Raw genomic sequence first — 14,318 nt, forward strand, 5'->3', positions numbered from 1 at the left:
CCACATTGCGGTTTATCATCAAAGGAAGTCAGGACAAGAACTCACAGGGTGGGAGCTTGGAGGCAGGAGCTGACACAGAGATCATGGAGGGGAGCTGCTTACTGATTTGTTCTCCATGGCTTGTTCAGCCTGCTTTCTTATAGAACCCAGGACCACCCACAGTGGGCTGGGCCCTCCCCCATCAATCATTAATTAAGAAAATGCCTTACAGCTAGACCTATGGAGGGCTTTTCTCAATTGATGTTCCTTCCTTTCAAATAACTAGTTTATATCAAGTTGATGTACGACTAGCCAGCAGGGTCAGCAAGACTGTGCCCAGCAGCTCTCAGTAAATGCCCTCTAGTGCCAGCAGCCAAGGGTGCTGTGCAGTGTCCTGTGCCCATACTGGGACACTGCTGTGTCACATGCTCAGGTAGCAATGGTCTTCTGATGCTTCTGCCTCCAGACTGTTCCTAGGCTGGTTTTTTGTTTGTTTGTTTGTTTTTCGGTTTTTTTTTTTTTTTTTTTTGGATTTTCGAGACAGGGTTTCTCCATAGCTTTTTTGGTTCCTGTCCTGGAACTAGCTCTTGTAGACCAGGCTGGCCTCGAACTCACAGAGATCCGCCTGCCTCTGCCTCCCGAGTGCTGGGATTAAAGGTGTGCACCACTACCGCCCGGCTTGTTGTTAGTTTTTTAAAGACAGGGTTGGCCTGGAACTCACTATGTGGATGAGGTTAACCTCAAACTTGGAGCAATCCTCCTGCCACTGTCCCCTGAGTGCTGGGATTCCAAGCATGCCCCACCATGCCCACTTCCTTAGTTGTTTTATACATAGTTAACCTGGTGACCAGGGGTCCATTTCCATGTGGTGGCTGTTATGGTTTTGGTCCCTTTAAGAGACAAGCCACACCCATTCCCCTCCCCATCCACTGAGGCAGGCTGATCTTCAGCTTCTGGCCTGAGCTCTTTTCCATCTTCCTCTCTGAGAGGCAGCTTTGCTTCTGCCTCTCTCCCCACTTCTCTCTTCCCCCTTCTCTGTCTCTTTCTCCTCTTCTCTCTCTCTCTCTCTCTCTATCTCTCTCTCTCCCCCCCCTCTCTCTCTGTCCCCCCCCTTCACCCTTCCTCCTCCATAACCCCCTGAATAAACATTCAACCTCACCCTGCATGTCGTGTCTATCCATGTTTGGACTGGCTGCTCCCAGGGCCTACTGTCTGCCTCCACATGGCCCACCGCCACCGCCACCAATCAGGCCACCGCTCTGGGACCGGCAGCTGTCTCTGCCTGGGACTGGCTGCTCCCAGGGCCTGCTGTCTGCCGCCACATGGCCCGCCACCGCTCGGCCGCCACTCTGGGACCGGCAGCCATTTCTGCCTGGGACTGGCTGCTCCCAGGGCCCGCTGCCTGCCACCACATGGCCCGCCGCCACTATTTGGAACCTACAGCATGTCTGCTGCCTACTGCCACGGGGATCTTGGAGCACTTTTAAAAAAGAACAACAGTGGCGATGCTGCTAAAATTGTTCTGACCGAGTAGGAATTTTTCCTGTAGACCAGAATGGCCTTGAACTCATGGAGAACTGCCTGTGCTGCCTCTGAATGCTGGGATTTTTTTTTAGAATAATTTCTTGTATTTCCTGATCCGTCTGAGTGTCCTCCCCCCAAAACCCAGTTTCCACGCCCCCAACTCTAAAGTTCTGTCTTGCTAAGTAGCTAACCATGCACCTATTGGTGAACCCTTGAGGTGTCTGACACTGGGATCTGGCCAGTGGCATCAAAACCACGCCCCAGTACCACCTCACCATGGCTGTGTAAAATGTCAGATTATAAACCATTCTTAGTGCTCACTGCCTTCTGAACACTGAGTGTAGAAAGAGCCCCTCATCCTTTGCCCTGAAGTCTCAGGCACAGATGAGTAGCTGCACTATGCCTGTAAAGTGACAGATCTAGGACAGCATCCTCAGGGCAGGAGCACTGTGGTGAAGGGTGTGCACCACCATCCCCCTGTTCTTTAGAAGCAGGTTCTCACTAAGTTTTACAGACTGACTTTAGATTGTGATCCTTCTGCTTCAGCTTTCTGAGTAGCAGGGATTAGAGGCCTGGATCAAGCATGATTTTTTTTGTTTGTTTTTTTGTAATCTATCATGTACTTTATTGAATGCAGGTCTTCACCTCTATGGCAAGCACTCTTCTTCCTGAGCCATTCCCACAGCCTGGATATTTTTCTAATTGACTTTCCCCCAGTTTGGGTTTGTGTTTTCTTCTTTCTTCTGTTCTTTTTTTTTTTTTTGTTTTGTTTTTTTGGTTTTTCGAGACAGGGTTTCTCTGTGGTTTTGGAGCCTGTCCTGGAACTAGCTCTTGTAGACCAGGCTGGTCTCGAACTCACAGAGATCCGCCTGCCTCTGCCTCCCGAGTGCTGGGATTAAAGGCGTGCGCCACCACCGCCCGGCTCTTCTGTTCTTTTTTGACACAGGATCTCATGATGTAGCTCTCACTGGCCTGGAACTCGCAGAGATCTGTCTGCATCTCTCTTGCAAGTGCTGGGATCAAAGGCATGCACCGCTGTGCCCAGCTATGTTTTCAGTTGGATTATATCACCTCTTTAAGTGCAAATGTGTGTTATTTTATATAGTTCTCCCTTTTCTTGCCTAGAGTAGATGATCTGTGCATGAACTTTAATTTTTGGATTTAGAAAACAGGTATGACACTGACTCATTTATTCATAGGATATATGCATATATGTCCTGCATAATCTTAGATGGAATGACAAAATAGACTCCGTTTTCACTTGCAGAACACTTATAGAACTTCCCCCTTGAACCAGGTCTTAGGGTCGCTTCTGAAGTATCAGGAGACTGTAGAGTCAGAAGGCTGCCATGCGGACTGCTAGCCAGTGGGTGCTGTGTGCTCTCCTGTCCCAGACAATTCTCTTTGTAACCAAGGCTCTGCATAAGACATCAGATCCATGGAGCACCGATGTTACCAGGTTGCCCAGCTTCCAGCAACCTACAGACTCAGGAAGGTGGCCTGGTTGGTCTTGCCATCCACTAGGGAAGTCCTAGTCCTCTGGAAGTCAGACCTTCCAGAAGACCCCTCTTGCTCTGAAAGTCCAAACCTTGTTGGTTTTGGGTTCCATGCAGAAACCAGAAAGTGAGGTGTTTTTTTTTTTGTTGTTGTTGTTTTGTTTTTGTTTTTGGTGGTTGTGATGGAGCCCAGGCCCTTGCGAATACTTCCCTACTAGCCACACTCCAAGTCCGGAGTGTGTGTTTAGTCTCTGAAAATTGCTTGCAGTTTGGGGATGTGGATCGATTGATAGACTGCTTGTTTAGCATAAAAATCTGGATTTGATCCCCAGTACAGCCTTAGGGGGACAGGGGTCACTCACTGTTTGTCACACTCCTATAATTCTGGGTAGGAAAAGGAGGATCAGAAGTTCAAGATCGTCCTTGGCTACATAGTGAGTTTGAAATTATCTAGGCTACAAGAGATCCTGTCTAAGAAAAAAACAGGAAGGGAAAGAAAGAGAGACAGAGAGAGGTGGAAAATACCTGGAATGTTTTCACTGGGTCCTTTCTGTGTTCACTTTGGTTATCAGTCCTGACCTCTGGTGACCTCTTTGCCCCCCTCCACCCAACAGGAACAGTCAGTCTTGATGGCCACGACATTCGTCAACTAAACCCCGTCTGGCTGAGATCTAAGATTGGGACAGTCAGTCAGGTAAGAAGACAGGCTTCCCTTGCATCTCATTTTTGTTGAAGCTGCTTTTCCTGTCCTTTCTTTCTTTCCTGGCTCCTGGCTGTGCTGGAAGTCTGTGGCCTTGAACTCAGAGATCTGCCTAACTCTGCCTCCTAAGTGCTGGGATTAAAGACGTGTGTCACCACCACTCAGCTCTTTTTTGTGTTTGAGATAAAGTTTCTCTGTAACAGCTGTGGCTGTCCTAGAACTCACTTTGTAGACCAGACTGGCCTTGAACTCACAGAGCTCAGCCTGCCTCTGCCTCCCAAGTGCTGGGATTAAAGGCGTGCACCACCATCCCCATCTTTCTTTGCTTCTTTTGGTCTCATGTTTCTCAGGAGAGGGACTGAGACTTCCAGATGGATCACACCCATTCCACAAACCAAAAGCAGCTATGTCCCAAAGACTCAAAACACTTTTGTCAGTTGAAGTGCTGACTTTTTATTAAGAGCTGAGACTGATACTCCTCTGCAGCATAGAGAGTCTAGAGGGAGGAGAGTCTCAAGCTCTCACTACTCTTCCCAATTCCCCGTGCATGGGCATGGGAATCAAGCGTGCTTTCTTTTCATGAAGCTGCTTGCTCAGGACTGCATGGAGCAACAAAACTGTATCACAGCCAGTTTCTCTCACCATTGTGCACCCTGTAGTAACACTCACACCTTCCGTTCCTGCACTCTGGGGGGGACCCCTCCTGTGCTAGGTTGGATGGTGCAGCCATGGGCGCTGACTAGACACCCATGTGTGCATGTGCATCCCAGGGCTCTGCCAGAATGCTGTGGTCGTGTCTGGTTGTATGTCAGAAAGCATGGATGACGTGGGCCTTTTATCTGTAATGGATGGTAGACAGTTGGATTGGAGTCTTTCAGGCCTTGCTAGCCCTAAAGGAGGGGCTGAGATTGACAGGGATGTCATGGACCAGCAGTTGTGGGCACCCATCTCGGGGTCTCCTTTCTGCAGGGTGGTGAAGACAGCAGATCAAGTTGGTCTTGTTCATGGTAAACTGATACCTTTTTTTTTTAAGTTACATTATTTGTTTGTGTACATGTGTGTGTGCACATGCCACGGTGTGCACATGGAGGTCAGATGACAACTTAGGGGATTTGGTTCTCTCCTTTCACTGTGTGAGTTCAAGGAATGAACTCATTGAACTCGGGTTGTCAGACTTAACAATGAGCACCTTTATCTTCTGAGACATTTTGCCAGCCCCTAAACTGGAGCTTTTAAAATTGGCTAGGTCCAGATCAAAAACACTCCAGCTTATGCTGGAGAGGATGTGGGTTAAAGGGAACACTCCTGCATTGCTGGTTGGAGTGCAAGCTGGTACAGCTCCTTTGGATGTCAGTGTGGTGATTTCTCAGAAAATTAGGAAATAGTCTACCTCAAGATCCAGCAATACCACTCTTGGGCATATACCCAAAGGAGGCGCAATCATACCACAAAGACATTTGATCACCTGTGTTCATAGCAGCATTATTGTAATAGCCAGAACCTGGAAACAACTATATGCCCCTCAACCGAAGAATGGATAAAGAAAATGTGGTACATTTACACAATGAAGTACTACACAGTGGAAAAATAATGGCACCTTGAAAGTTGTATGTAGATGAATGTATCTAGAAAAAAAAAACATTGGTTGAGGTAACCCAGACCCAGAAAGACAAATACAATATGTACTCAGTCATAAGTGACTTCTAGACATAAAGCAAAGAACAAAACCAACCTACAGTCCACAACCCCTGAGAACCTAGCCAACATAGAGGACCCTAAGAGAGGAATACATGTATCTACATAGGAAGGTGGAAAAAAAAACAAACAAGATCTCCTGAGTAAACTGGGAGTGTGTAGGTCATGGGAGAGAATAGAAAGGAAGGGGGAGGGAAGGAGGGGAGTGAAGAAAAATGTATAGCTCAATAAAAACAATAAAAAAGAAAACAAAAAATAAAACTAAGAACACATAAGATAATTGAAAAACTGAAATAAAATTAGCTAGGTAAGGTTGTAGAAGATCAGGGCCTCCAGGCAGAGCTCTTGTTCTGGACCATGTGTCTCTCTTGGCTGAGGCCTGTCCTCAACTCCTTGGTACCCATGGTGGCTACCTGAAATTTCCGACAAATGTGCTGTGTTTCCAATTCTAGGAGCCAGTCCTGTTTTCCTGCTCTGTCGCAGAAAACATTGCCTATGGTGCTGACAACCCGTCCTCAGTCACAGCCCAGCAGGTGGAGAGGGCAGCAGAGGTGGCCAATGCTGCGAAATTCATTCGTAGCTTCCCACAGGGCTTCAACACTGTGGTCGGGGAGAAGGGCATCCTTCTATCTGGTACGTGGTTCTTGAATCTTATTTGTTGGCTCACTCCTGCCAGGTGTGTAACTGCCCTGCTGTGTAACAGAAGAAAGAAATTCTTGCCTGGTTCCCAGAACACTGTCAGTCCTTTTTCTTCCTTCCTTCCTTCCTTCTTCCCTTCCTTCCTTTGTTTTTCTTTACTAAAGATTTATTTATTATGTATTCAGTGTTCCTCATGCATGAATGCCTACAGGCCAGAAGAGGGCACCAGATCTCATTACAGATGTTGTGAGCTACCATGTGGTTGCTGGGAATTGAACTCAGGACCTTTGGAAGAGCAGCCAGTGCTCTTAACCCCTGAGCCATCTCTCCAGTCCAGTGTCAATTCTAGACGAACATAGGAAAATCCCTTCATCCTTTCTGAAAGGATGTGTTTCCTTCCATTTCTGCCCACAGCTTCCCTGGGACTGCTGTGTAGTACCCAGGGACAGCCTTTGTTTCTGTCAGAGAAGAGATGTGCTGCGCAGCCTGGGGCTCTAGGGAAATAAAAAGGAGCCGTGACCTGCCCGAGGAAAAGGAGACTATCCCAAAGAAACCAAATATCAAAAGTTGTCTTCGTTACTGTTCTGTTTCTGTGAAGAGATACCATGACCAAGGCAACTTTTATAAAAAGAAAGCGTTTAATTAGGGACTTGCTTACAGTTTCAGAGGGTAATACATTATCATCATGGTGGGGAACATGGTGCATGGTGCCAGGCAGGCATGGTGTTGGAAACATAGTTGAGAACTTGGCATCTTGATCCAACGCAGGGAGGGAGGGAGGGAGAGAGAGAGAGAGACAGAGAGAGAGAGAGACTGAGACTGAGACTGGTGTGAGCTTTTGAAACCTCAAAGCTTACCCCCAGCAATACTCCTCCAACAAGGGCACAGCTCTTAATCCTTTTAATCCTTTTCAGACACTCCCTGGTGATGAAACATTCAAATATATGAGTCAGGAAGGATCATTTATATTCATATCACCACAAAAATGTTCTTATTTTCCAACGTGGACCAGGGACCAATAAATTTTCCAGAAAGAACAAAGAGTGAACTCTTTTTTATTTATTTATTTATTTATTTATTAAAGAAGAGTGAACTCTTTAGTGGACCATCTATCTTCTGTGTCAACTATGATCCCCTAAAGCTGAGGATGTAGCTTAGAGCAAGAGTGCTTGGGTAGCATGCACAAAGACCCAGGTTCAATTCTCAGCAACACAGGAAAAAAACAAAGCAGAAAACACATATGATCCCCTTTCTTTTCTTTTTCTTTTCTTTTTTCTTCTCTTCCTTTCCTTTCTTTTCTTCCTCCTTTCTTCTTTCTTTTTTCTCCCCCCTTTCTTTCTTTTTCTTTCTTCCTTCCTTCCTTCCTTCCTTCTTTTCTTCCCTCTTTCTTTCTTCCCTTTCTTCCCTTTCTTCCTTTCTTTCCTCTCTCTCTCTCTCTCTCTCTCTCTCTCTCTCTCTCTCTCTCTCTCTTTCGTGTAGTGATAGAGATGGAGTCCTGAACCTGAGCGTTGTAGCCAAGCATTCTACCATGAAACTACACTCCTACTAGCCTGTGCTTATTTCCCTAAAGCACCCTTAAAAAATGCAAAGCACATTCTTCATTGAGGGCTTTATGAAAAGACTTTCATCCTTGTGTGACCTGTGTGCCCAAGCACGTTGAAAGGCTTTATGTCTGGGAGGCAGAATTGGTCATTCTGGAACATCTTCAGTTCCAGCAGACAACTGTGCATTGTGGGTACCACATTCTTGGGGGGAAAGGGAAGCTTGTTCTGACTTGGTGTAGAATGTGAAGTAGGACCTGTAGTGGAGCTAAAGGAAAACACATTTTTGGTTAGACACAAACTTTTCTTTTTCAGTGCAAATGCTAAAATGTTTCTTCTTGAGGTTCTGAGCTCCCATTCTCTAAGGAGTCTTGTGGCTAGACCAGACACTGGTCCTTTCTAGTTCTGAGGTTAGATCACAGAGGATAAATGAAACAAAAAGATGGTGATAATTTTGCATGATTAAAATAAGAAGCAGGAGGGAGATGTTTTGGTGTTTTGGATGAATATCGTGGGAGATTAATCATAGTGGGATTCATCTTTCAAGCAAGCCCCCTGTTCTCTTGGAATGATTTCTGTATATTTTTACATCTTAACAGTATTCTCATGCTTCAGTGTGCAGTCAAGGAAGCTACATGTCCTTCAATCTTTTTGTTTTTAGGCACAATCTCACAGTATACTCTAGGTTGGCAATGTTTAATCTTCCTGTCTCACCCCCCAAAGTGCTAGAACTATAGGTATATACCACTGCACCCAACGCCTTTGCAGTTTGAAAGGAACAGACCCTTAATTATAGGTTTTTAGTATGCTAGTTGGTGTTGAGGACAACATTCCAAGAGGCCATTAGCGTTTACTCTAGGATCTTACCCAGGATGCTCCAAAGACTACTCCATGCGAGTATGGTACCTCAGCATCTGTTGAACATGATGACCACCTGGATGAATGGCATGCTACTTAGCATCGCCATGAATAAAGATGTCCCATCCACAGTCAATTTGAAAGGAGCTGTTAGCACTTCAAGTAGAATTGGACTCCACTAGACAGCCCACATCAGGAGGTGTGAGCCTCTGGGAGTTCTGGCTGTGGAGTCCTCAAGGGAACCAGCCAGATGCAAGGCAGACGGCTTGTTACAAGCCTGCGTTTTAACATTACCCCTGTTCCTAGAGCGGATTCCCTGGTTTGTAACCTCCAGCTTCACGTACACATAGAACCACTGTGGGGCAGGGAGGCAGGCTACCACAGGACTGAGGCCGTGTGCCAACACAATACAATGGAGGCGTGCTCCCAACATCAGAGTTCCAACTTCCCACAGTGTGCTGGCCATCGTGTTAGGAGGAATGTGTGAGTAAAGGCCTAAGTGAAGACTTCACATCAGCACAGGGCAGGCTCTCCCATTGCCAGCTGGGAGCCATTTCACATCTAGCCTCCGGTTTTTCTGTGGCGTGTTTAGTTGTTTCATTGCTGCTTTGTTTTTGAGACAGTGTCTCACTCTGCAGTCCTGGCTGGCCTTGAACTTGCCTTCTGAGTGCTAGGATTAAAGGTTTGTGCCTCCATGCCTAGCTGTGCCTCAGTTTTTACTTTAAAACTGAAAGTAATTATAGGGTCTGCCTCCAAGAATGATTGTTATAGATTAATATGCCAAATGCACTTCGAAAATGTCTTCTGTGAAGGGAATCTCAGCATATATTAACTATGGTAATTGCTTGTTTTTTTTTTTTAATTTAGTAAGAGAGTACATTTAGAAAACAAACTTCTGTTTTAATGCTCATCAGTTGTGGTTAAATCAAAGTTATCTTCAAATTGTCCCTTGTCTCATTGGAAAATTTGCTAAGACTTTTATTAAGCTTACCTTTACCATTTGTTTCTGTCAGGTGGGCAGAAACAAAGGATCGCAATAGCCAGGGCCCTGCTGAAGGTAAGAACTCTAACGACTGATGACTCAGCAGTTCCTGCTGTGTGTGTGTGTGTGTGTGTGTGTGTGTGTGTGTGCGCGCTTGTGTGTGTGTGTGATATGACTAACAGTCTGGTAAAAATAGGTAAGTTGGGAGTTCTACTGAGGAGTCATTGTCCAAGTATTTGTCATATTTGAGAAACTTCTCAGGAGTCCAGTGCTAAAGGAGTGTCAGCATGGGGAGGAACTTAGCAAATGGACCTTTTACCTAGAAGGATCAATTGACCAGTGACTGATTATTAACAAACTTTCAGAGCGGCGCCAATGTGCATGTCTAACCTTTAATAAGCCACAGGCAGACAGACTGCAGCCAGGAGCAGGAAGAACCTCAGTGGGGAGCAAGCATTCTTCTTTTAAGACAGCAACATCTCACCAAGCAAAACAAGTTTCAGGACAGCCAGGGCTACAGAGAAACCCTGTCTCAGGGCAGGGGTTGAGGGAGAAAGCAATGTCTCCTTTTGTTGCTCTCCTCAGATGCACAGGTAGTTTCTTTCTGGTTTTTCAAAACAGGGTTTCTCTTTGTAACAGTCCTGGCTGTCCTGGAACTCACTTGGTAGACCATGCTGGCCTCGAACTCACAGGGATTCAGCTGCCTTTAATCCCAGCACTTGTCATGAGTCACCACCCGGCCCATGCAGGTGATTTCTATGGCCTCATGGAAGCGTGATTCCGTAGTATACCTGTTTAAATGTACCTCGTCGTGCACATTTGTCCATACAGCCTGGCTAACTCTCCGTCTACCCAGAATGCTGTGCTGTGGAACACTTTGTCTACATTTGTCTTTCTGGACAGTCTGGACAATGGAACCAGCAGTACGCACCTCTGCTTTTTCTCACAGCACTCAGAAATGTCGGAATTCCTTGTGTTGAGAACTTCCCTCTCTTGCTGCTTAAGCAATGAGTAATGTCTGTGCCTCAGTTGATTTGAAGGTTTTGTGATGTTTGAACATGGAGGTACCTTTTGTCGACACATTTAGTTTTCTTACAGATTATTTTTCTAGGAAAAACTAGAATTTGGTGTACATATTGGTTCAGTTTTGATTTTTCTGCATTATGCATTAGTGTGCTCTTCTTAAATAAGCTATTGGGAGGACGTGGAGGTAGCCGAAGAATGAACTTGCTGGCTTCCAGTTGTTTCCTGGCTGATAAGCAGGTAACAGTGCTTTACGCCAGTTCCATCTAGTGATTTCAGTGACCGTGGCTTCAGCTTGACAGAATCACCGACATCACACACTCACACAGATGCTTAGGAAGAGGTTCTCTTTATTAAGAATTTTTGCTTGTTTTTATTTTATTTTTATTTTTTTCAAGGCAGGGTTTCTCTGTGTAACAGCAGCTCTGGCTGTCCTTGAACTCACAGAGATCTGCCTGCCTCTGCCTCCTGAGTGCTGGGAATAAAGGCATGTGCTACCATCACCTGGCTATATTATTATTTTTATTATTATTAATTATTATTTAGTTATTTCCCATCTAAATACAGTTCTTTGGGCCTTGGTGCACTGAACTGGTTCATCCTTCACCATGGGATGATGGAAACATTCTAATGTGTCTGTCACTCAACAGGGTCTTCCCTCGGCAACTCTCCTCTTCCTGTCAGCCTCCACATCAGCCAGAAGACCTCTCTTTAGCCTTTTGTCCTGGTGCCTGCCCAGGCATTTCATGTGGGTGGCCTCACACAGACCCTTTGTGTCTGACCACTTGACAGTCCTTTGTTTGCCAGGGGCAGCAATGCCACTGTGTAGGTCAGAACTCTCTTCCTCCTCCTCCTTCTTTTTTTAATGTATAAGCGTGTTTTGCCTGCATGTGTGTCTGTGCACCACACCTGTGCCCGGCGTCCTAGGAAACCAGTAGAAGGCATCAGATTCTCTGGGCCTGGGGATACAGAAGCTGCCACGTGGGTGCTGGGAATTAAACCAGGGTTCTTTGGGAAAGCAACAGAGCTTAACCACTGAGCCATATCTCCACCCCCTCTTTCTGTCTTTTAAACTGTAATAGTTAACTTTAAATGTTTTTATTCTATTTATTTTTCTTGGGGTCAAAGATACACAAAAGTCAGCCAACAACCTGTGGGAGTCAGTTCTCTCCTTCTAATGGTGTGGGATCTGGAGGTCAAATTCAGGCTGTCAGGCTTGGTGGTTAAGTGTCTTTACTTACAGAACCTTCTCACCTGCCACTACCCAGAGCTGTGTTTGCTAATAAGTCATTTTTCTTTTTCCGTCTTCAGAACCCCAAAATTCTTCTCCTTGATGAGGCGACCAGGTGAGGGTATCTCCGTGCTGTGTGTAATCATGTTAGATTGTCTAATATGTGGATCCATGTTGGAGGGTGTCTCTAGTGATGTGCGTGTTCAGGCGGGAGTATCTCAGTAATGTATGCAGCTCTGACCTCTCTGCTTCCTCTTGTGTGTGACCTTGTCTGTTGCAGTGCCCTGGATGCTGAGAACGAGTATCTGGTCCAGGAAGCACTTGACCGGCTGATGGAAGGAAGGACAGTGCTGATCATAGCTCACCGCCTGTCCACCATTAAGAATGCCAATTTTGTTGCTGTCCTTGACCAAGGGAAAATCAGTGAACATGGGACCCATGAAGAGCTGCTTTTGAAGCCCAATGGGCTTTACAGAAAACTAATGAACAAACAGAGTTTTATGTCAGTATAATGGAGAGTCCCTGGAGCTGCCACAGGATCAGCCTATAATCCCAGCTATCACTAAACTGGAGTAGAAGGATGGTGAAGACTTCATCGCGTACATAGCAAGACCCTATCTGAAAACAAACAAAAACAAAGCCGTAGGTACTGGTGGGTTGTCTGAGAGACTTTTAAAACCAAGCAGCATTGGAGAAAACAGAGCTTAGGACTGTATGAAACCTGTGGATCATACTTCAGTGATTTGAGACAAGCCTATTTTCACAAAGAATGTAAAATATTGTTTTAACATGTACCTGTCCTCTCTGACCTTATTCAGTTTTAAAGTTGTAACTTTCTGAATGTCTGAATCCCAGAGGTTGCCGCAGGTCTTGGGATGTTTGCTAGCTTGGCACAGCACGTCATTTCCTTTGCCTGCTGCCAGAGTCAAGCTGTTGTCAGGTGGCGGCTTTAAAAAGGGAACTATAAACTAAAGACATGCGGACTTGAAGCTAGGTTGCTAGTCACTGGGCTCCTACCTGGGGCCACTGGAGGAGAGCTTGCCTTGTCTGACCCCCCACATCTCAGCGGACAGAGCTCTGGATGCAGTAGGCTGCAACTGTCCGGGTGTGCGGTGCGCAGCACTGGGGCATGTGAGGGCCTGATACATTTTGCCAAAGGAAGAAGTCCCATTCTGTAAACAGGAAAGCCTCTATTTTTTTATTCACCTCCTTATTTTATGACTCCCTTTGAAAAGCAGGGTACCAATAGCCAGGAATTGACACAGAAGTGAATAGAAATCAGTTTTACATTCATTGAAGCATGTATCTTTGGGGGAAAATGCCTGTTTTAAATATGTAATTCTCAGATATAATTTAATATTTTAAATTTTGACTAATAAGGCTGAATCAGAATAATATAATTTTCAGCCTTTACTATGGTGGCTCTTTTGCCTCAGCAGCAGAAGCACAATGACAAAAGGAGCATCGTCTTTTGGGAAGCGTCACCATAAGATGCATGTTGTCCTGCTGCTGTGGCAAATATGGCTGCCCTGCCAGGACCGGGCAAATGAGGAGCCTGAAAATTGTTTCTCGAATATTCAGACATGGGTTCTGTGAAGGAGCAGTCTAAAGCCGAGAGGTAGCTGTTACAGCATCCAGTTCATCTTGAAGAGGCTAACAGTCATGAAATAGCTGTTCTGGTTTAAAAAGAAAAAATCAGCATCGTGGCTCACACCCCTAATCTTGGCAGCTGGGAGACCAAACCCTATATTACAGTAGTGAGTTTGAAACCAGCCAGGACATGAGACCTTATTTCAAAGACATTTGAAGAGGTTGAAAGTCCTGCTCCATGGGGTGCATGCCCCCTAAAAGGAGATGAGTCGTCTTTCCGCCCACCTACAGTGTCTCTGTTCTTACAGATTGGCCACATCTTTTTTTATATCAGTGCTATTAGTTGGACGTTGCCTCAGGAAGAAGTGGCCTGTTTGCTGCTGCTGCTGCTGCAGAGAGCCCGCGGCACGGCTCCACTGAGATGTACATGGACACAGCTGCTAAGTGCATTTGCCTCTGGCCATACTGGAAGAAACTTCATGAAAAGCACAGACTTCACAGTTTATGTTGTTTGGAAACTTGAGTAAGATGGGTTCCCTGAGTGACTGCAGTGGCCTTGGAGTTAGTAACCCGCACATCTGTGACAATCGTAGCCCATCATTCACGTGTTATATATCCCATATCACATTACTCAGCTGGAAGGATGGTTCTCAGAAGACAGAACAGCTACAAATCGGGCTGGCAGGAAACCCCTTCGCTCCATGGATGTATTTAAAACACTGAATTCAGTCATCACATTTTATTTCTCAATATGTTTGTCTTTAACATTTTATATCAGATTAAAATTTATAGTGAATTTAGTGTGCCTGTTATGCTGAGACGGAACCAAAGGCCTCACACACGCCTCTCAGTTATAGCCACACCCTCAGGCTCATGTCTGTCTGTTCTTTTAACATTTTGTACATACTCAGTTTCTTAATAGAATTTGCTATGGAGAGTCAAAGAACTTTTTAATTTAACATGCCAAATACAGCGTGGTGACGGCAAGTTCCATGCCTTTCCTCATCAGACTCTTCCTCACTTGTCTGCTGTTTGTGAGCGTACAGAACGCTCACAGAGC

At 45.6% G+C, this 14,318-nt stretch overlaps 1 protein-coding gene and 1 non-coding gene across 2 annotated transcripts in view; one reads left to right on the forward strand and one right to left on the reverse strand.

Annotated features, from left to right (window-relative positions):
* Nucleotides 1-14,054, forward strand: part of Abcb10 (ATP binding cassette subfamily B member 10) — a 36,656-nt gene extending 22,602 nt beyond the window's left edge. Inside the window, exons 9-13 of the mRNA XM_041650233.1 lie at nt 3,614-3,693; nt 5,847-6,027; nt 9,446-9,489; nt 11,749-11,783; nt 11,949-14,054. Coding sequence (XP_041506167.1) covers nt 3,614-3,693; nt 5,847-6,027; nt 9,446-9,489; nt 11,749-11,783; nt 11,949-12,180 — 572 coding nt within the window. The 3' untranslated portion in view covers nt 12,181-14,054. The remainder of the gene's footprint in view (nt 1-3,613; nt 3,694-5,846; nt 6,028-9,445; nt 9,490-11,748; nt 11,784-11,948) is intronic.
* LOC121447727 lies at nt 1,791-1,932 on the reverse strand. Its single transcript, XR_005974250.1, has one exon. It is a non-coding gene; the product is annotated as a small nucleolar RNA SNORA43 (small nucleolar RNA).
* Nucleotides 14,055-14,318: the final 264 nt, after the last annotated feature.

The sequence above is a fragment of the Microtus oregoni genome, unplaced genomic scaffold (assembly GCF_018167655.1).
Source record: "Microtus oregoni isolate MIOR12 unplaced genomic scaffold, Mior012 000004F_ref0000308, whole genome shotgun sequence".
In the NCBI taxonomy this organism is placed as follows: Eukaryota; Metazoa; Chordata; class Mammalia; order Rodentia; family Cricetidae; genus Microtus; species Microtus oregoni.